Here is a 21,558-nt window from a genome sequence, read left to right as displayed (position 1 = left end):
ATGCTGTATTTACTGAGTCATTTCCTCAGAGGAGATGAGCTTGACTAATTCTACCCTTTGCATGCTCCATGCAGTTGATATGAAATTCTAGTTGAGAATAAGGGCATTGTTGGTAATATTTTTCATTCATTTCTAGGACTGTGAACCTACATTTTAATGAAATCACTTGTGCTTCATATAATCAACACAAACAAAAAAGATACTTTTTAAAAATAATTTCATAGTTGATTACTGATTGTTTCTGCCTGCTTTCTGCATGTAGGAATATCATTAACTTAAGTATTTCATGCACTACTGATCTTTAAACAAGACAAGATGCCAAGTGCTTGCATCAGCATGCTAACATGCAAGTGTGTTATTGATTTACATGGACCCAGTTTTTTTTTTCTAGAGTTAGCTTACAAACATTTGGTAATTGGCTCTTAATACAAAGTACAGCTGAGGCTGATGGGAATGCCTCAAGTTTTGCAGCATTTTACAGCAAAGTATCCAGTATTTGTGGAGGTATTTCAGTACAAATATTACTAACTCAATATTATTGTGGAGCTTGAGGAAAAGGCAGAGAAACACCAAAGTCATTAAAACACATCCTCTAAATATATGTTGTAAATTTCATGGCGATCCTTAGAGTTTGAGATACCTCAGCCCGAACCACGAATGTCAACCTCATGGTGGCGCTATAAGAAAAGTCAGGGGTTCACCAAAGTCAGTAAGATTCATCATATATGGACCATGAAAGTTTGTACAAAATTTTATAGCCATCCATCTGAAATTCATCAAGATATATCAGTCTGGGCCAAAGTGGTGGACTGACAGATTGCTGTTCCTGGAGTCATGCCGCAAGCATGGCTGAAAACTGTTGGAAGCGTGAGGTTTGGAGGCATACTTCTGTGAACAGGCACTGTTAGAGTGCTTTCTCTTGGAAAGTTGCATGTACATTTGGCATGATGGTGGGTGTTAAGTAGGTGATTTCAAAGAGACTTAGTAGTTATGTCCCAAAGTGGAGGAATTCCTGCCTGAGGCTCCTGCTGTCTCCAGCTCATAGCCATGGATGTGGCTCCAGGCACTAAATGGAATTCCTCAGATGCTTCTGGTGATATGTTGCACAGTGTGAAACTGGTTGAAAAGGTTCCTGTCAAGGCCTCCAAATTGACAGTGACATCACAAAATATATATCATTGTCAGGAAATTCTTATTTCAACATAGGTGAGACTATTGCAGTGATTTCAAAGGTACTTGCAAAGCCATATAAAGGTTTAGTGTGACTCTGATAATGAGATAGAGATGGATTAGTGTTGGCACAGAGCTGCATATTCCGCATGCCCTCTGGTTTATGATTCATGAGTAAAGGGACATTTCTGGGAATATGCCAGATTAAAGGGTCACAACCCTGGTCATACATTAACAATATCTGTGAAATCTGTCTCTCCGGGCAGGTTACATAAAGGCTGAAAGGTGACTTTGAGGTTGGAGCTTCAGCTGTGAAAATAAACAGTCGGCTATCAGGCAACTCATCTACTGTGTGTGGTGTATAATCTCTTTGGATTTAGTGTTCATATTACCCATAATTATCACAATCACAGGTAAACCCAATACCCCCAAGGTCTGAGCTTTGCACCTTGTGTTTCCTTTATGTTGTTTTCTCTTTTAGGAAACTGTTGGCCCAACAGTGTTGGGTCGATTATAATCTCCTCAACAATGCGTCACAGTGTAAATATTTAATTCCTCATAATGTTTTAATGTTTAACTGTATGCTGTGTCTATGGAAAAGGGAAGTTATGGTGAATTTATTCAAAGTGGCTTTGACGTTTCATTGCCTATGGTAGGCCTATGTTTTAAATATTGTATTTCTATGGGGACTTGGAGTATTGCTGCAGTACTTTTACAGTATAATCATTTTGTATTCAGCATGTTATACCTCTATAGTTGAGGTGTCAATGAATCTGGGAATCTATGAAATAACTATTACTATTAATGTCTGAAATAATTTTTATTCACTTTAAGGCTTTTAATCAAAACTTTGATGAAGACAGCAGTGCACAGTTTAGAGTCTCTCTTTTGACACTAGATGGCGCCCCGGCTGTCAGCACACAGTGGCAGTATTCTGCATAGTTCAGTGTTGTAATAAGATTCGTCCTAACATGGCATATAGTTGACTTGTTGACATAATAGCAGTCATGCTTGCACATGCTGAGGTAGAGTCTGTAGTTGTACATACACGGGCTGGTTGACTAAGTCTACACTACAGACTGAATGTCAGCTTTCTGCCAACCACAGTGACAGAAAATCAGAGTTCTTCATTTTTTATTTTTACCTCAGGGATGAGTTATCATGATGTCACATGCTCCAAAATACAAGACAAACATCACAGTGAGGAACTATATGTAATGCAAATGACTAACATGCAGAAACCTTCTGCTTTTGTAAAAGTGGCTAAAAGTCAATGTAATAGGATGTTGTCAAAATATCCCAGTGAATTCATAGCTCAGATGTCACAAAAGTAATTGAATTGAGTTGAATATATATCTATATCTTGTAAGATTTGTTGTGTATAGCTATTTATATTTTTAAAAGGCATTTGTATTAGCCTTTTAAAAGATGTTCTTTAGTGGCCTATTTTTATTTTTATTTTCTTACAGTTACTTACTATGTTCTCCATATCGACATCAAGCCAAACACATGTTTGTAAGATATACTGAGCATCAATTTGATATGCAAATGTTTAAACATGACAATTATTCAATTTGAAGGAAAAAGTTAAACTTTCTAGACATTTATGAAAAACTTTGTGATATCAGAGGGGAGAAAATGTGGCCTTCCAGATATTAAGAAAAATTGATGGTCCTCATATGGGGGCTGGATATTTTCAAAATGTCATGAAGTATCTGCAGTATGGTATAATAAATTTAGGCATTATTACAATGAAGAAGTGATTTATTTTTGTATATATATATTTTTAGAGCAAACCAGCAATATATTGGATTTAATGCTTTACTTGTTATCATTATAGAATTAATACCATAAGTATTTTACCATAAGTATTTGTGTGAGAGACAGTAGGAGTCAAATCTGCATATTTCCCTGAAAGATCTATACTTTGTGAATTCCTGGTTTTTACAACATAATAAAACTGGTACTCAAGATGTGAAGACTTGGAATAATATGGAACGGGGGAAAAAACTACTTTAACAAAACACTGCTGGAGGTAGTGCATTAAAATGACAGCTGCAGGACACTTTCACTATCACTGCATAATTGGTTGTAATTGCAGTAAGATCTGCATGGTTTTGTGCGTGTAGGCTGTGTTTGGTCACAGGAATGTGACTGCATATTAGTCTCAGGACAGAGCTGCAGGGTTATTTCTCTATAGGCTATATTTGTGTATTTGTATGTGTGTGTGTGTGTGTGTGTGGGTTTATAGGGGAGGGGAGAGAGAAGGGAGGGGGTGTTTCAAAGAGTCACACATTGCCTGTAGAAGGGCCCCTAGCGCCAGACATTAGTACTGGTCTGGCTGATTACTCCTTCTATCGGATCCACATCTTGAACATCGCAGTGTTGTCGAGACTGAAACACGGTCAGGCGTATGGACAGGCGGCCGTAGCTCCGGGATCCCTCCCTCTATCCACCCGTGCTTCAAAAAACGGACTACATCGACGAGTTATTTTTTTGGCACCCGTTTGGCACATTTTTCTGCTCTGCGCTCTCTCCACTGCAGGGCCTCCTCAGTTCACAGGAGAGAGAGAGAGAAAAAAAGTGGGTGTTTGCTGCTCACTGGTGTTTCGGCAGCGAAGTGTCCTCGATGGCTGGCTGGAAGGACGGCTCGGTGCAGGAGAAGTATCGGCTGGTTGTGGTCGGAGGCGGCGGTGTGGGGAAATCAGCCCTGACTATACAGTTTATTCAGGTCAGTCGCCTTCACCCTTCCCTTGAAATTAGCCATTGCTTTGATTTCCCTGTTTATCCGAAAACACAGCCAAGAGAGAGAGAGAGAGGGAGAGAGAGAGAGAGAGAGAGAGGTAGGGGGAGGCCAGACACGGGAACCCCGTAAGCAGATACCGGGGACTGTTTTCGCCTTCACTACTTTACCGAGGCCTACAACTATTTACTGGGAGATTGTTAGAAGAGCTTAGGCTGAGGTGTTAAGCGTTATTTTGTGAATTAAACGAGGAGGGACGGCTGTCACTTTAACGATTTCCGAGAAGATCCACTTCCACTTTGCAGCTTTTATAGCCGCCAGTCAAAAGATAAAGGAAAGTGGGTCTACGGAGCTCCCGAGTTGTCCTATTTTACTAACTTGGTATGCAAAGTTAAGTAGCGGATTTAGACTTGCAGCTTAGTTGTGTAGCCTAACTCTCACATTTTTGTCTGTAATGGCCCACAAGCTAGAAAACTGAAGACTTAAAGCGGTGCTGGAGAGAGAACTATGCAGAGGAAAGCTGCACAAAAATCACATTATGAGAAGAGTGGCAGTCCTGATAGCTGCAGAGAGGCAACAAACTACTTTTAAATGAATTTTTGGGTGCCAGCACACTGGTAACATTTCATTGGAAATGTGTGAACTGGGCAGAAAATCCGTTCCGGTTGAGTGATTGTAAGGAGCAGCAACACAATATGTCCATTTAAAGATGATTAACTTTGTGTTCAGATGATTTTTTACTAAGGCAAGCAGCTGCTGAGTTCCTTTCATTGAGGGTAAAAGATACTTCCACTTTAACGTAAATGTTCTTAGAAATAAAACTAATCCTTCCACAGCTGGAAAGAGAGTGTCATCATCAGTTTGATATCAGCCTACTTGAATACTCATCTGTGTCAGATATAAGAGGCATGTAAACAGTTTACCTCCCTGAATCCCTGGTTGCATTCCAGCACACTGCAGACATACCCTGCCTCTCTTTGACCTTCCAGCCTTTCATAATAGTCATTTAGTTGAGGGCTCCTTTTCCAAGAGCCCACACACACACACACACACTCTCAGCCATGTTTCCATCACTTCAGAGGACATTCAATTGGCTAAAATTACATTTTCTGGAGACTTAACCTTAACCTTAACCACTACTTGCCTTACCCTAACCTTAACACAACCCTAAACTAACCTTAACTTACATCCAAGTCTTCACCTTAAAATTATTGATTTACGTTGCTTTTTGTCCATGGAGACAAATCCCCACAACATGAGTGTGTATACAGAGTTATGTCCCCATAACATGAGGAATACCTGGCTGGAACACACGCACACGCACACGCACACACACACACACACACACACACACACACACACACACACACACACACACACACACACACACACACACACTATATGAAAGGGATGACAAACTTTGCCCTTTGCCTTGTGAGCGTTTCCCCCCTGTCTGTGTGTTATTGATGCTGGTTCTTGCTTCCAGGAGACCAGACTGCAGGCAGCTGCATGTCTCCACACTGTCAGACAATAGTGGGCTGGCACACATTTCAGAGTGGGGGTGAAAAGCGTGTGTGTGTGTGTGTATGTATATGTGTGTCTGTGTGTGTTGGGGGGAGTTGAGTCTAATGAGGGTTCAAAAAGCTCATTAACTGCATACCAAGTAAAAAGGGATCAGATAACTGTGGCACAGATTTTTGTCATAGCCTACTGACTAGGGCTGGGCGATATGGATAAAATCAAATATCACAATATATTTGACCAAATACCTCAATATCGATATCGCCACGATATTGACTGTTGGTGCCTTCACAAAATATTTACACAATGAGATTTTTGATAAATAATTATCGGTAAGGTGGATATCATGACAAAGTGAGTAAAAGGCAAGAACAATCTGGTAAGTTCAAAAAATTACATAGTTTTACTGTAATGTCGCCTTTAAAACCAGGAAAAGACAACACTTCTGCCATATCACGTTATTACAATATGCCAAATTAGGGCAGAATAAAGACAAAGTGTGTAAAAGGCAAATAAAAGAACATCTAGAACACCAGGAAAAAATACCTATGCTATATCACAATATTACGATATGCAAATTCTAAGACGATATCTAGTCTCATATCACGATATTGATATAATATCGATATATTGCCCAGCCCTACTACTGACCCTACTGACCTGAAGTAAAGGATCATTTCAAGCTGAATATGAAACACACTCAGAAATAATTTTGATTGAAAGTTTTGTCATTTTAACAGCCGTGCCGCCACTTAGTGTCACTGACATTACCTGAATTATCTGAAAAATGTCAAAAATATTAGTAGTTAGAAGATCATACTTTACATCCACTGTTAAATTAATACTTAAGTGTTTTATCATTGCATTGAGTTGGATTTCTAAGTAAATAAATATTTAATAATAATAATTAATAATTATAAATAAAACCTGAAATAAGGATACCAGAGCTCCAGCTACAACCATGCATTGATCTAATTCAAAAGCATGTTATTTCAGCTGGGTGAAATCATTTTAACACTTCCTGCTGATGTTTTTCTTTTTCAAAGACATTATCAAACTGTCTGCATCACACTTCTGCCATACATAGGGTATCAGCCATCAATTTATTTTGGGATGTTTCTGGAAGATCCCCTTTGTATTTTTTTGGTGCTCAGTTTGACCTATAGTTAATTTCCCCTCATGTATCTGGTGCCCTTCTGGCATATCTGGTGCAGCAAAAGTGCAAGCAATTGAGATGTTGACAGCACGAGGAAAACCTACATCCTCTTCAGAAGTTTCTAGAAGTTGCCTGCCAGGGGAAAGGACTAGCAGCTGCTTGTGAAGTCGAGGCTTTCCCCAGAACTGTTGAGTGGTGGGAGTTTGGTGGGGGGTGTGGGGGGCGGGTGGTCTGAGTCAGCCTGGGTGGGTTAATGGTCATGGACCATGTGGAATTTGGCCCTTTGGCAAAGGAAGTCCCTCCACTGCTGCTCCTAGGACCTCCTAGTTTTGTATCAAAAACATGACCTGCTTCCTGAATCACTGGAACTACGTGTGTGTGTGTGTGTGTGTGTGTGTGTAAGTCGTGATCTTGACAGATTGTTGAAGTGTTTTGCCAAAAATATTAAATACTTGACATAAATATTGCCATGAATTATGGCAATATTGCTTTTATGACGTGTTATAAAATTGTAACAAACTTTACAGTTTAGACCAGGCCTTGTATACTGTAAATACTCAGCTGAACAAAACAATGCTGCACCTAGTGTCAAAAGTCTCTTCAGAAGCTCAAAAACTCCTCTTTGAAACTCTAAGTTGGTTGGCTGGTTAGCAGCGACTGCTCACAAACACTCTTGTCTGTAGACAGTTTAAGCTCTATTACCCTCCTTTCATGTTGTTGTGTACTGAGCAGCTGATAAGAAAATGTATCATCATTTAATATCCTGCCATCAGGTTGGCAAGTAGTTACTATTAAAAATAGGCCAGTAAAAACATGCAACTTGTGGTGGTTTTGCAAACAGTCTACTTCTACCATCCAAGCATGATTTAATATAGGACAGGCGCTCTCACAAATTGAATAGTAGTCATATTTTGTTACTTTTTGTGTGCTGGAGTTTGTTTGTGTGCCCATGACACATTTACCATTTTAACAAGCATGTTTCAATCTTGTATGATTAAAACATTTGATACCAGTGCTACTTAAATACTTGAAATTTGGTACTGATACCAAAATTATTTTTAAATACAGTATTTTGAGGCAGTAAATTTTTTTTTAAACAAAACACATTTTTTATTTGCAAGATACTCTAATACTTTAACGCTAAATGTTGCCTTAACACAAGTTTCGAAACAAAGACTTTCCCGACATGAAAATACATTTTTAATAAGTTCAGGCTAATGTAACGATAGAATAAGTAAGCAACACTAAGAATCCTTTTACCAACTTTTGATACTTTAACAATTACCAGATGCTTAATTCTACAGGCACATTTCAATCATTCCTAAAAAAAAATCACAAAAGTTTGTTACCAAGCCCCAATCTTGTGGGTGCTGAGCAGAGTCTGAGATGAACAAAAAAGAAATGGACTACAGTGCTGAGGCAGGGATTTTTGGGAGTTAGAGGATAAAAGATGAGGTCGCTTACAATAACAGAGTGGCAGGTCCCGGGGAGCTGCTGGCCACCCTAATGCCAAGCAGTTGACTCAAGCTGAAATAGCATTGGAATGACATAACATTGAGTCATCTGACAAAAGTTGTGGAACACAGTGTGTTGTTTAATGTGACGTCTGTGAGGGAGGAAGCGTCCCAAGTAAGGGAAAACATGACTCACGTTGGCCATGTGAAGACTGCATGTGGGGTAATGTGCGAACGTGTGCGTCTGTAGGTTTGTTTTAATCTCAGAAATAATGGCACATTAAAACAGATTCAATTTGCACAGAGTAACCAAAGAAGTTACTGGAATGACATGGCTCTATAATGAGATGTTGTGTGATCTGATTGCTGGCTGAAAAAGCATGGCGTTGCTTGCTCACATGCTTGCTAATATTAGTGTGGCGGCGGCCCTTGGCGGTGGAGATTCATGCACGAGAGCAAAACATCCTGACTGATCAGGCTCAGACAGATTAGTTGAGGATTTTGTTTTGTAAAACTCAGCTGGATTTACAGTTGAAGTGCATAGGTGACCTCTCTCCTACTCCCTTTCCACATATCTCACATATTTTTTTAGCATGGCTTTGATAACTTGGAGATGAGGTCATTTAGGAGGAATGTTGCCATAAGAAGTAATTCAATAGAATAAACATGGATTATAAGGGCAGCGCTCTTTGGGCATGTGGAGGCAAGGTGCGGTAATGATAGTAGTGTTAGAGCTGAATGTGGTGGGCGCTTTTTCGTGTGCTTTTCTCAGAAACAGATACAGGTGGTTAGAAGTGTTTGCAGCAGCGCGTTTTTGTGTATGTGTGTAGTATGTGTGTGTTTGTGATTTGGCGTTAGAAATTTTGTTGTATGTAGTGTTGCACACCGCATATTCTCAGTCCATTTTTGGATACAGGCGGTTTTGTAACTTTCTGTCTGGCTCAGTGATATGTCACATGCCATACCACTGAGTGCAAACAATTCCATTTATATTCTGACCAGTGTTTCTTCATCTCCTTTAAGGGAGTTAATAACTTTTCTTTGTTATGGAAGACTGAAGTGTGTGACTGTAAGCTCTTTTTTAGAGTAGGATTATACAGCTCTGGCAGGCTTGTGTGTGTGTGTGTGTGTTCCCGTAAGTGCAGGTGAGGAGAGAACTGTGTTTGTTTAACTGGAGTATGAGGGTCACCTGTTGATTTCTCACAGAGCTGGCGGCTTGAAAGTGAACCACAACGAGAGCAGGGAAACCTTTCAGTGGTTCTCATGATAGGAGTTCTAACTGTGCAAATACATTTAACATACCGCACAAAATGTTAATGTCAAATGACCCCCATAGACTTGCTATTTTGGCGAATAGCTTCACAGTCACTGGTTGAAAAGTTTATAGTAACAATCTACACTGTATAGAAATTGAGTTTATGCTTCGGATGGTAGGGAGTCTTTGCCAATGTGAAGGTTGGGTAATTGTGTAATTATTCTGTTGTGCCACCTATTCTGTTATTCAGCTTGAGTTTATCTTATTATTATCAAAACATTATCAAATGTGTGTTCAGCCTAGGTCATGAGCAAGGCCAGATGGTATGCACTGACTCAATCATATTGATCAAAAATGCAAGTCATCCTGTTGTTTTGACAGGTTTTTAATTCTACTTTGATAAGAATACATTAAACATAAAAATAACATTTCAGGAAATAAATCTTCAACAGGTCTTAAATTGGTCTTTTTATTTTTGATGAGCAAACATGCAAGTGTACGTGCTTAATTTCATGTCTTGTGTGACTTCAGTGAACAGCAAACTATAACCAGATATGACTTATGATAAGTAGGCTATGTTTCTAAATATGGCTTTCTGTGACCAGTGACTAATGATGAATTTAGCAGGCCTTGTGCTTTGTAGTTGTGTACTAAAGCAATACGAAAGCAACAAGAGGTTGTTGTGTACAGAGCACGCATTACACTAACTTCTTTTCATATGCATTTGAGTTGGTATATTAGAGGAACAGTAGTAAGTTGTAGATTACAGGATTGTTCAATTGAATACTAAAATTAAATACTAATAATTAGACTGTTGCCTGCTGGATGTTAAGAGTACCTGTTTGCTGAAATTATGTACAGCATACATTATGATGTAATGGGCAGCCTCAGCTGAAATTTGCTGAGCACATTCATACTTCTACGGAGATGAACTGATTTTAATGACCCCGTTGACTTTCCTATAGCACCGCCCACAGGACAAATTTGTGCAGTTTTCACTCAGCATCTAAGAATAGTCAAATCACTCTATTATTTGTGCCATCCCATACTTTCGTTCTGTGGGATGTGATGAGCATTGCAAAGGGTGTAAGGCTTTGCATTTTGGTGCTGCTTAGGTACATGCATGGATATATTGCTGAGGTAATTTTCTTGAATCTGGCAAAATGCCATGCAGCACACTATAGGAATGTTCATTTGAAAGGGAGTTTGGGCTCTGTAAAGGCACTCCCACCCATCTGGTAAAGCTCAAGAGACTAGCAGGTCATCCCTTTCACTCCAAGCTAATGAGAACCTAATGACTATCCAGGGAGGACCACCACTCTGCTGAAGCTCAAGCTACAATAAAGACGCTATTACCATGTGAGGTACAACTAGATTATTCTATATTCATGATGCTATGGTTGATTCCATTACATTCATACAGCATGTGTTGAACCAGTGTTACATGGTCAGTCTTATAATAAAGTGTGTGTGTGTGTGTGTGTGTGTGTGTGTGTGTGTGTGTGTGTGTGTGTGTGTGTGTGTGTGTGTAATGTGTTACATTACTGTTTAAACAATCATTTCCTTGTTCAATGACACAAGATTCCCTGACCCCAGGCCGTACCATGTTATCATCTGGTGAGGGTGAACATATGACGCCGTTCTCATGTCAAGACCATTGATTTACAAAATGTATCCGTACAGCTTCCCCTCTCACATCCTGACTCGTTTTCAACCTTGAATGCAATAATAAGAGGCTTGCTGTGTGAGTGATCTCACAGAGAGACTCAAGTGAATTATTATTGATTATGAAGCCCATGTTAAAAGAATATTTCTTTTCCATCCATATGTACACTGAAAATAATGTGAGGTTCTCACTCATCCGTCCTGAAGCGTCTGCAGTGCAAAGTAGAGTTGCTAGCTCGAGGCAAGGGTGTAACTCAGAGTGTTGCCCACCAGACATCACAGATTGGAGATCAGATGATAATTTCAGCCACTCCTCCTGTCTCTCTCCCTGTGTCTCTGCAACAGCCACATGAAATAATCAAACAGTGTAGCATGTATGTACAGGTCAGTGAAGAGAAATACTAATGATTTTTTATACAATCATAGAGTGAAAGATAAGTCTTGGTGTGCACAGATGGATTTCACTTTCATTGTCCTTTTGTCACGAGTCACGACAGCCTTTATTCTGCCTGTTATTCTTCACGGTAGACTCTTAAAGCTTACAGAACAGAAAAAGGCTTATTAGGCATTTTAAGTGTTGTGTATTAGTTACAGTTTCAAACTGCTATATATTATATATTTATACTATTACATCTATATTTATATAATGGTAAGTATGTAATCAAATGGTTTAAAAGGTATAGTATATATGTGAAGAGATTTTAGTTGTAATGTAAAATTAATATATTTTATGAATGGATTGTGTTTTGTACATAATTTACTAATGCTACATATTTAAAATAGTTTAGATATTTGTGAAATGATGTTATTTAGTTCTTATTTGGCCACAAATACCATGTAATCTTCATTCATTTTGAGAAACTATATGTTTTTTTGATTAATAACTGACATCAACCAGAGAAGTTATTTAGAAAGCAATGTTACACAAATATTCTAAAGAGAAACCACAGTCTGATTAAAAAGGTGACTCATCCCACAGTGGAGGCTGAATGAAGGTGGTTACCAGAATGCCTGCAAGAAAGCAGAACTATTTGCAGGCTTGTATATACAAATGATCACTTATGGGTTGATTAAATTAAGTATATCTAGTGTGAAAAATATTCATTTGCATGTGAGATGCTACACATTTAATAACCAGCAGTATCTGTCTTTTCATGTTGGAGAATAATAACAGTCTTTCTAAAACTGTAAAGTAATGAAAGCTGGCATCAAAAGACTATCCATATTTGTAATCTTGTGTACTTGTTCTTTGATTAGATAGTTTCCTATTTAAATTGTAGCCTGTATCTTGTTGATATGTTATGTCTTATGTTGTTAAATGAAAAAAAAAAAATTTGTGGGAGAACTTGTTTACACCTCTCAAAGTATCATACTGAAAGTATCGTTGCGGTACTGACGCTTACGGTAGGCCTTGTGGTAAGTAAGTAGTAAACAGTTTTGATTGTGATTCTAAGGCATATTGTCAGGTTACATGATATCCTCAGGTTACAGGTTGATGTGTGCTATGACTGCTTCTTCTTCTGAAGTTAGTTATCAGACCAGAATATGACAGTGATGAATAAGCATCAACAGTATGGGGAAATTTACAAATGTTCATCATGTTCTTTTATAACTTATGAGCACTGCAGCTAACATCAGCAACATTGACAATCAGCTGATAATATTGGCAACCATGTAAAAGCCACTTTAAATGAACTTATTAGCTCTAATAATGAAGTCATTGGTGATCTTTGATGATACTATCAAATAAAGATGAGACAGGTTTATGTTATGTTTGGAGCTTAGCTAGGTCATTGTTCTGTTTTTATAGCAGAAGCCTTTTCTTTGTCTCTTCAGTCAGTCTCAAATTTCACCTCAGAGCTACTTTTCCTCCATCTACATGTATGTTGTTTACATGGAAAACACTGGGTGATCTGACTGAAGAGATCCTGCAGGCAGCCCTGCAGATGCACGCTCTGGACCCAGCATGTCACCATGAAAGCCACCAGGGACAGTAGTCAGAGATTTTGTATGTGGTTTTATAAATGATTGTTGAGCTTTTCCTACTTAGTCATTCATAGAGCGTAACGACTGCTGCTGAAATGTCCATTAGCAAAGCATTTATTTCAGCCTCCTAGCAAGTCTTACATGGCTGGTAATACAGAGCAGTTGAGATGTGAGGTCTGTGAGATGATGGCTATAAGAATCTATTTCTATTTTTCTTTTTTTTCTTTTTCCACTAAATATTCAGGTGGAACTTGCTAGTGAAAGTTGGTAGTAATTAGTCATATTTAAAACAGTGGGGTTTTTTCAGAGATAATGTTTTTGTGGAACATCAAAGTGATAGTTTTGATATTAGTGGACACAAAATTGTTACTGAAGATTATGAAGCTTTTTTAGATAGTGTGATAATGTAGCTTGGGTATACTCATGCTCTGATTCCAGCGAGATTCTACTTCACACAGAAAGTTAGCATGGCCACCAAGACAAAATTTTCACCTGAGATAGGGAACCAATTACCGAACGGGGAGGCAGGCTCAAGGTGATGACGATCATAGAGGGACTCCGTTTACATCCAGCATGGCGGCCACGGAGGTGCAGCAACCGTTCGAAGCAGCAGCAGTAGATGTGTTCGTGCTGCTTTCCAGTAGCATACAGAAGTATTTGATCGACATTCGTTGATCCCGCCTCAAATACGAGGAAATGAACGGCTCCTTGCCAGACCCTACCTCAATCTCACATGAGATTGAGACGCGGCCTGGTGTTAGCCAGGCTAGTTATAATGTATTTTGAAAAACAACATATTTTTGAATCTACTAAAAGTCAGTTCCTATTGTCTTATGTTTATAGTGAACTAATTATTCAATTTGCTGTTTTATAAAATCTTCAGTTAGCACCTCATCTCAACAGATTTGATGGTGCTTTTCAATGTTATATTTGCGCAATTTTATAAAACAAATAAATGCTTTATGAGGTGCTATTTCATTGATTTTACCATATAAGACCAAAAGTAATGGCAGAATTATTAGGTGCACAGCAAATGTTTTTGAGCATTTTGAATTGGTAGCATTGAGGGTGAAAAAATTCTGTATCCACCTGCGATACCCCCCTTGTTTTCCGGTCACTGCCCCTCAGATAGTCAGACAGACAGAGAGGGCAGTGGGTTCCTCTGTGTTGTTTTTGGCAATTGTTCTGTCTTCACACATCTGTCTGTTTCAGAATAACTGGCCACAGTATCAGGTCTCACATCTCAGAGTCGTATACTGTAACAACAACTCTGGCTATGGGAAACTGACATGTTGCTTATTTTAGCAACTCACTCCCACAACCTTCAACATTTAGCATTCCAAATTTATGCACACTTTTTTATGTGACGAGCCTATATTTAATCAGCATACTACTGATGCTAATCCGGATTGTATATAGTGTATAGTGTTGATTTTATCATAAGTGAAGGTCCCTTTTTGAACACTTTCAATTTTGTTCCCAAGCTTTTTGCCTTGTGACAGCTCATGAGTGAAACAGAGAGCAGTTCAACCCAATTTTTTCCATTTCAAATTTCTTCAATACAAAATTTTTAGACACACAAAGATGGTTATTTATTCAACATCTCACAAGAACAAAGCATATAATTAGAGAAATAACAGGGGAAAAAAGGACTTAGCACCCCCTAGGTTGGGAAACACAGGCCTGTAATTTATTAGTGCTTCATCCAGTGTGCCACAGTTAGAGGAGACATTTTAATGCAGTTTAGTTGAAAGAACAGTATGAATGGTTCTTTTTATATGTATGTGCTTGTCCCTGATGCCGGGCCCTGAGCTGCCTGCCAGGCAGCTGGTGGACATTTGGCACGTCTCATGCAGACAGTGTCCAGAGGCCTGTGGGGCACCTGCTGTCCATCAGGGGGGAGGTGAGGCATGGAATGAGACAACTCCTCAACAGGTGACAGCACAGCATGGCTAACTGTTCAAATGTGCAGACAACAATGGCTCAGTGTGGCTTGTGTCCCCAACAAATGAGCTTCTGAGTTCTCTCCCACTGATATGATACCAGATTATAATCAGACAGGCTGTTGAGAAAGCATCAGGTACATGTGTAGATACATTTGGAAATATTTGAGTTTGGTGGGCTCAGTCACACAGCTGTTGTGTTACTGTTATTTTGATCTAGAAGGCACAGCAACTGTATGTGACTCAGTGTCCTCAGCACCAGTTGGTGTCGGCAAACCCAATGTGAAATTTTAAATTGACACACGCCAGCACACACCAAGTAAACAGCTGCTTAAAAAGTGTGTTTGGTATGTAAAACCAAAACATTGTCCTCTCACAGCCAGGCCTAAAGTATGTGATGCTCGATCCACTGCACTCAAAACACATTCACCTTGTTGGCAAGCTTGCTGGTTGCTAGTAGCTTGCTTTAGAACAGCTACACTGCACCTTGGCATAGATTTGAAGTGTTTCAAATAGAGCCTGACCGATATTTAGTTGACCAATATAATCAGCTGATATTGGCCTATCCCAGATATGCTGTCTGTCACATGTGGATATTAGGCAGCATTTTATTAGAAAGTATTTTATGTATATTTGTTATATCTATATTGAAATTTATTTTACTCCCTGATATCAGTGTCAGCATTGGCCCCAAAATTCCAGTATCAGTCAGGCTGTAGTCTCGAATTCTGTTGGAGGGGCTTATTGTTCCAAAAGCTAGTTCTTCACTTGATGTTTTGTTGATGGTGTTTGAGTGTGTTGTCTAAAGAAAGTGTCAACCCACCTCTCTCTGAGATATGTGTTTTTAGAGGCTTGGTAACGTAGTGACGACTTGCAGGGCTAATTGCTAAAACTAACTACTGTAGTTGGCAGGCTAACAGCTAACACACTAGTCAGCCGGGAACATGCCAGCACCAGTCAGTCTCAAATGGTCTTTGAGCTTCTTTCTATTTTCTCTGCACTGCATTTTGTTTTTGTTCTCAGGATTGTCCACCACTATGAGCAAGCAAATTTGCTGTCTCAGGACATCTTCACACAGTTTATTCAAAAGACGTATTTGTACTATTGACTCTTGTCTCATAACTGTCAGCTAGCCATATTTCTTTTGAGTTTATGTTCCCAGAAAAGTGAGTTAAATAAAACGCTGATTGGTGCGACACAGCTAATAAGCTTGGATAGTTTCCTCCATTTTGGATTCTCTAGCTCTCCATCCCCTAAAAAGATCAGCACAGTCAAGTCCGCTTGCTATTGATCATCAGCGCAAATTTGCATGTCCCCAAAATTGAACTCAATGCAAAAGATTTACATTGTCATTTCTGGCAATTCCATTTAGATTGATTTGATTGGGTTTAAAATGATGGTATGACACGGCCTCAATAGGTGTTCATCTGGGTTGAGATCTGGTGATTGTGATGACTGTAGCACATAATTTATCATTTCCATTATCATCAAATACTCATCATATGTTTATCCACTCATTTATTTAGATTTTTCATTTGACACCCATTTATATTTGTGTTTTTACATCAAATTGTGAATGTGACATACAGGTCTTTTGATCATCATCATCATCATCATGTGTTATATCCAAGGACTGGTGATGACTGGGCTGGCAGGGAGGAACACTCAGGGAGAGAAGAGAGAAGATGTGTCCATTAGGTCTTATTTATGGGCAGTAAAGTAATAACGTTTCTGCTGTCTGGTGTTGTGTGACTGTTAAACTAAAAGCATGCAATGGTAATGCTGTTGTGTATCTGACGTGATGCCAGTGAGTAGCCCCATTTCCTTTGACATATCACCCCATACTAAGAATTATAGTCTGCAGCAGGGTACACTGGTGAAGAAATACATACTCAGCAGTTGTATTAGTGGAGAGAGGGGGAGACAGTGGAGAACATGAATACAACCTTGCATATGTGCTGTGGAGTGAAATCTTTATTATAGAATATTTCTTGATTTTATTTAGGATTTTAATAGAAGAACATCCTCTAATATTAACTGGTGAATCAACTGTCTGACTTTTCTTTGTTTTTAGTACTAATCAGCATCCCATTATTTAGTCAGTCGAATGGTTTTCCCGAAACCGTAGACTATAGACTGTGAGCCACACTCCGTTGAGTGATTTTGTACGGGTTTTTGGAAGTCACACAGTAGTTTCTCTGTCCACACAGCCACTGCAGTAGCTGGTGTCCTCTCACAGAGCTGTCACAGTAATGCTTTGTTGATGTGAGCATGTGCAGTACTACTTCTGCACAAAGACAAGCAGAGGAAGAAGGATTGAATAAAGCCTAGAATGGAACAAAAACATATGCGAGTACTATATTGCCTGAGACAATGGATCACTACAGCACAAGGCTTCAGTATATCACAACATATGTTTCAACAGTTAGCCAGATGACTTTCTGTGTCGACTTCAGACACTATTTGTATGTTGTTTGTCTTTTACTGTATCTGCTTTACATGATACTGTAATCCTCACTAACTGCAGGAACTTCACAGCTACTTTACTCACGGTTCTGTCAGTGCCTTGATTAATTCATCCTCTATATCTGTTCAACTTAATTTGTCTGTACACTGTCACATGGGCCAAGGTTTTTCCCACCTGCACAAAAAGCAGGCATTGATGAAGATTTATAAGAACAAAATGCAGTCAGAGAGACTGTTGTGTCTTTGTAGGGAATAACTCCTTATCAAAATAAGTCTTCATTTTCTGTCCCTCCTGGCAAAACAAGGAAGGGCTGTAGAGAAAAACCCATCAATGGCTGGGCTTAGGGTAGGCTTAATGCAGGGAAGGGGAACATTAGTGATGTCACATGATCCGATAGAACAATAAGGGCGGTTCACATACTTCTCGGTCTTTGTGTCGTTCTGTTTAATCAGTTTGTGGGCTTCTAAAGTATTTACACAGGTCTCTGCTTATAATTCAACACAGTGTACTTATGAAATGGAGATAAAGAAATAGTTTACAGTGTGACCATTATAGAGCAAACAAGCTGCCTTGAGCTTAGTGATCTGGTGGAAAAGGGCCTTTAAATGGCAACTCTTTGATTCTGTGCCTTTGAGCTGGTTCAGAAGTGTTCAGAGTTCAGCACACATTGATATTTAACAGGGCGATTGAAGTCTTAATGCCAGAGAGGTTAGAGGAGAGCAGGGGGTTGACTTGCCAGGAGTCGGCCTACTTTGTGGGACAGTCATCCTCTGCTTTATTCTCTACAGGAGTGTTATTCCTGATTCAAAAGCCTTGAATGTTGGTGGGGCCACTCAGCATGTACTATATAGAACACATTTTTATTGTTAATCACCAATATGTCCAATATAATGGCAATAAAGGTGCATGCAAATGTACTGCATGTTCATGATGAATGGCAATTTCAAAAATTTGAATTACATTTTTGTAGTTTTCATCATTTCTATTGGTAATGATGACATCTTCACACAAACATCAGCTCTGTGTGAAAAAATTCTGTCTGTTGAAGCAGCAAGAGTGTCAGCACTGAGGACTTTGGCAAAACTTGGGCAATCCCATCCATGCAAGTGCACATTCTGGATAGATTATTTTCTTTTTTTTTAATAATGTGTTTTTGGGGAATTTTTACCTTTTTTATTTGAAAAATAGCTGGCATAGAGGCTGATGGGAAACAGGGAGAGAGAGAGAGGGAATGACCTGCAGCACAGGTTCCTTGCCGAAGTCAAACTAGGGATGCTGCCATTATGTGGCATGCACAGTAACCACTCGGCTACCAAAGCACTCCCTGGGTAGATTACTTTCTAACTTGAACATTGTAATTCTACTTTTTACCCATGATTATTATGACGAAAGACTAAATAATTGTTGTGATGAGAACTTCCCCGAGTTGTAAAATCCTGTGAGTGTTATAAAGTGTTGTGCAGAGCTTGGGCTTTTTTTGATACCATTGTGTTATAGTATGGGCTTGTGATTGGAAAATGAAGCTGCCAAATTGTGTACTGGGAAATTATTTTTCACTATTCCTGACATTTCATGGACAAAATGATTAATTGAAAAAATAATTTGATGGTAATGAAATTCAGTCAGTTATGATAAAATTAAACAATCCTTTACCTTCATAGCGGCATGATCTGCTTTTCCAGGGAGGTCATGGTCCTGGATGGATTTGTGTTTTATGCCAAGGGTTTGTGTGGCGGGGCAGAATTTCACTGGCCTGCCGGCATTTAAGGACGAGGCAATGATTAAAGGGACAGGCTATTGATCTGTTGTGCATTAGGAGGAAGAGAGCTTGTAGGAGTGATGTGCGTAGGTTCATTTAATTTGGTATCAAGCCAAGATTCAGTGCAACTGACTGACTGCATTCTGTAACTGTAAACACTGGGTGAAAGTGTTATTACTGTGGATGTTGCTATCTGATCAGTCAGCTTGTTTTGATAATGGCTTGTGTCAATTAATACTTTGTGTTGTTTTCAGGTAATTCTCTGCTGCAGTGTGTACTATCTTAAAGTTTTCCCAGCTCTAACAGAATGGTCCCTGGTGACCCTTTGAGGCAGTGGACACATTGTGTGCTCTCTTTCTCTCCGTGTGTATTAGGTATTGAATAAGTGACCTTTCTACTTTGCATGAGCTCATGGGAAAAGTGGGTGTTTCCACAGGAAGTTAATGCCTTTCCCTCCCCCTCTTTTTCTCTTCTCTCACTCTCTATGTAGCCTAGAGTCTCCCTCCAGCTCGAGCCCTCCATTCTGTGTTATTTATTTCCAGGATTTCTCACTTAAAGCACTCGGCAAAACAATACTCCTCACACAAGATCCTGTGTTAGTTGTGTGAAACTCCGTCAAGCCTGAGAAGAAAAGCACTGATGGAGGAAGACAGACAATGTAGAGATGCAAAGAAGTCTCCACTTACATCTGTTTAACATAAGCTCTTATAGTATCTATTTTATTACCAGCAGCTGTTAAGAGTCCAGCCCCAGGGGTTTGGCAAAGGTTAAACCTGTGTGGTTTGGGAACAGGAAGCGATACACAGATGCCCCCATACAAACTTCTCTTTTCTATGATCAATGCCCCATGTTACACCAGTGAAATACATAACCCTAGATTACAAGATTACACCAGATTTTATGGAACACATTTATACTAGAAAGTGTGAACGTACAAAAATTAGATATTTTACATATGCAATGATTTTTGTGTATCTAGTGACACAATCTATCATTGATGCTAGACAGTTACAATTGAAACTATGAAAAGCAGTTAACCTATAGAGGAAATCCTGTGGCAACACCCCTATTTTCACTATAAAAAAGGTAGTGTGAGAAACCATACATCTTTGAATTTGAAGGGCATCTCTCACAGATCTCCCCTCTCAGCACTCTCTCAAACCCACATTCTATAATCTTTAATGTGGTTATTAAGACGCTGTTTAAACTGAGCTGTGCCTTTAGGGATTCAGTGTAATAGTTTTAAAAAATTGGCTGCTTAATCCTAACAGAAAACATGATTTTGCCATAATGCATCTCTTATGCTTTTTTATATGCATATACATTATTTGAGTTGGTCTAGTCGTGGATTTATGTGTTATTAGAAACTTGATCACCACAATCTGTCACATTATTTTGTTTCCTTGCTGAAGGTGTGACTTAGCAGGATCCAGACTGTCTGGCATGAGTTTGTGTCTTTAATTGAAATTCCTGCACTTGGCTCTGGCCCACTGAGTGAGTCTTATAAATGGCATGCTTCACCTGTCAGCTCGAGGGCAACCCCTCTACCTCCTCTTTGTGTGGTGGCCACTCCTATCCAGACTGTTGGTGCTGATATCTCTGTCTATGTAGAGGTCTGTCAGCAGAACTCAGAGTGACAACCATTTTGATCAAGGTTAAGCAAAGCACCCAAAAAGACAATTCCTGACCCTTGCAGAGCTATTTCATGATAGTCAATGATAATCTCATTATTTTTTCTTTCAAGTGTGAGGATTCAGTCTTGACTCATGCCAATTATTATGTAGTTTGTCTTCTCAGATACCTACCAATTTGGGTCATATATAGTTATAGATATGTATAGATATTATTATAGGGCTTTGATGATAATGACATTATAACAATACTGCGGTCATGTGATGTCTAACATAGGGTTGAGGTCATTACTGTCCTGACTGTAAATTTAAAAAAAAGTCCCAAACATAACCTGATGGAGATGCATTGGAGAAACTGCATTGCCATGGCTTGCTTCAAGCACAAGGCCTCAAGACCTCAGCGTCTCCCCACAAGAATGATCACCCATGGGGATGCTTAGAGTACTGCCCATGGAAGTACGGCAAGAGAGCCGGCATCCAAGCTTGGACCAGCTGTCCCGTCAATCTTCACGAAACATAGCTGCACAAGAGTTTCTAGCTGTGAAATGTAGACATTTTATCAATTAAAATTATCTTTGGATAGTAAAGACCAACAAAAAGAAAAATAATGTAATTTTGTAATGATTAAACTTGCAATGAAAGTCCTTTCAAGCTCAGATGAACATGCAAAAATGTGAAATTAGTTTACAAGCAAGAATACAATTCAAGATATCTGATTAATATTTTTTCAATATGAAATTAATGATGAATGAATATTGACTTGGATTAAATGAAGTACTACTACTTTTAATACTTATACTTTGTACCA

At 39.1% G+C, this 21,558-nt stretch overlaps 1 protein-coding gene across 1 annotated transcript in view; it reads left to right on the top strand.

Annotated features, from left to right (window-relative positions):
* The first annotated feature begins 3,476 nt into the window (after positions 1-3,476).
* rras2 (RAS related 2) overlaps positions 3,477-21,558 on the top strand; it is a 32,239-nt gene continuing 14,157 nt past the window's right edge. The window contains exon 1 of the mRNA XM_053324564.1: positions 3,477-3,901. Coding sequence (XP_053180539.1) covers positions 3,800-3,901 — 102 coding nt within the window. The 5' untranslated portion in view covers positions 3,477-3,799. The remainder of the gene's footprint in view (positions 3,902-21,558) is intronic.

The sequence above is a fragment of the Scomber japonicus genome, chromosome 1 (assembly GCF_027409825.1).
Source record: "Scomber japonicus isolate fScoJap1 chromosome 1, fScoJap1.pri, whole genome shotgun sequence".
Lineage (NCBI taxonomy): Eukaryota > Metazoa > Chordata > Actinopteri > Scombriformes > Scombridae > Scomber > Scomber japonicus.
This window is presented reverse-complemented; position numbering and strand designations above follow the sequence as displayed.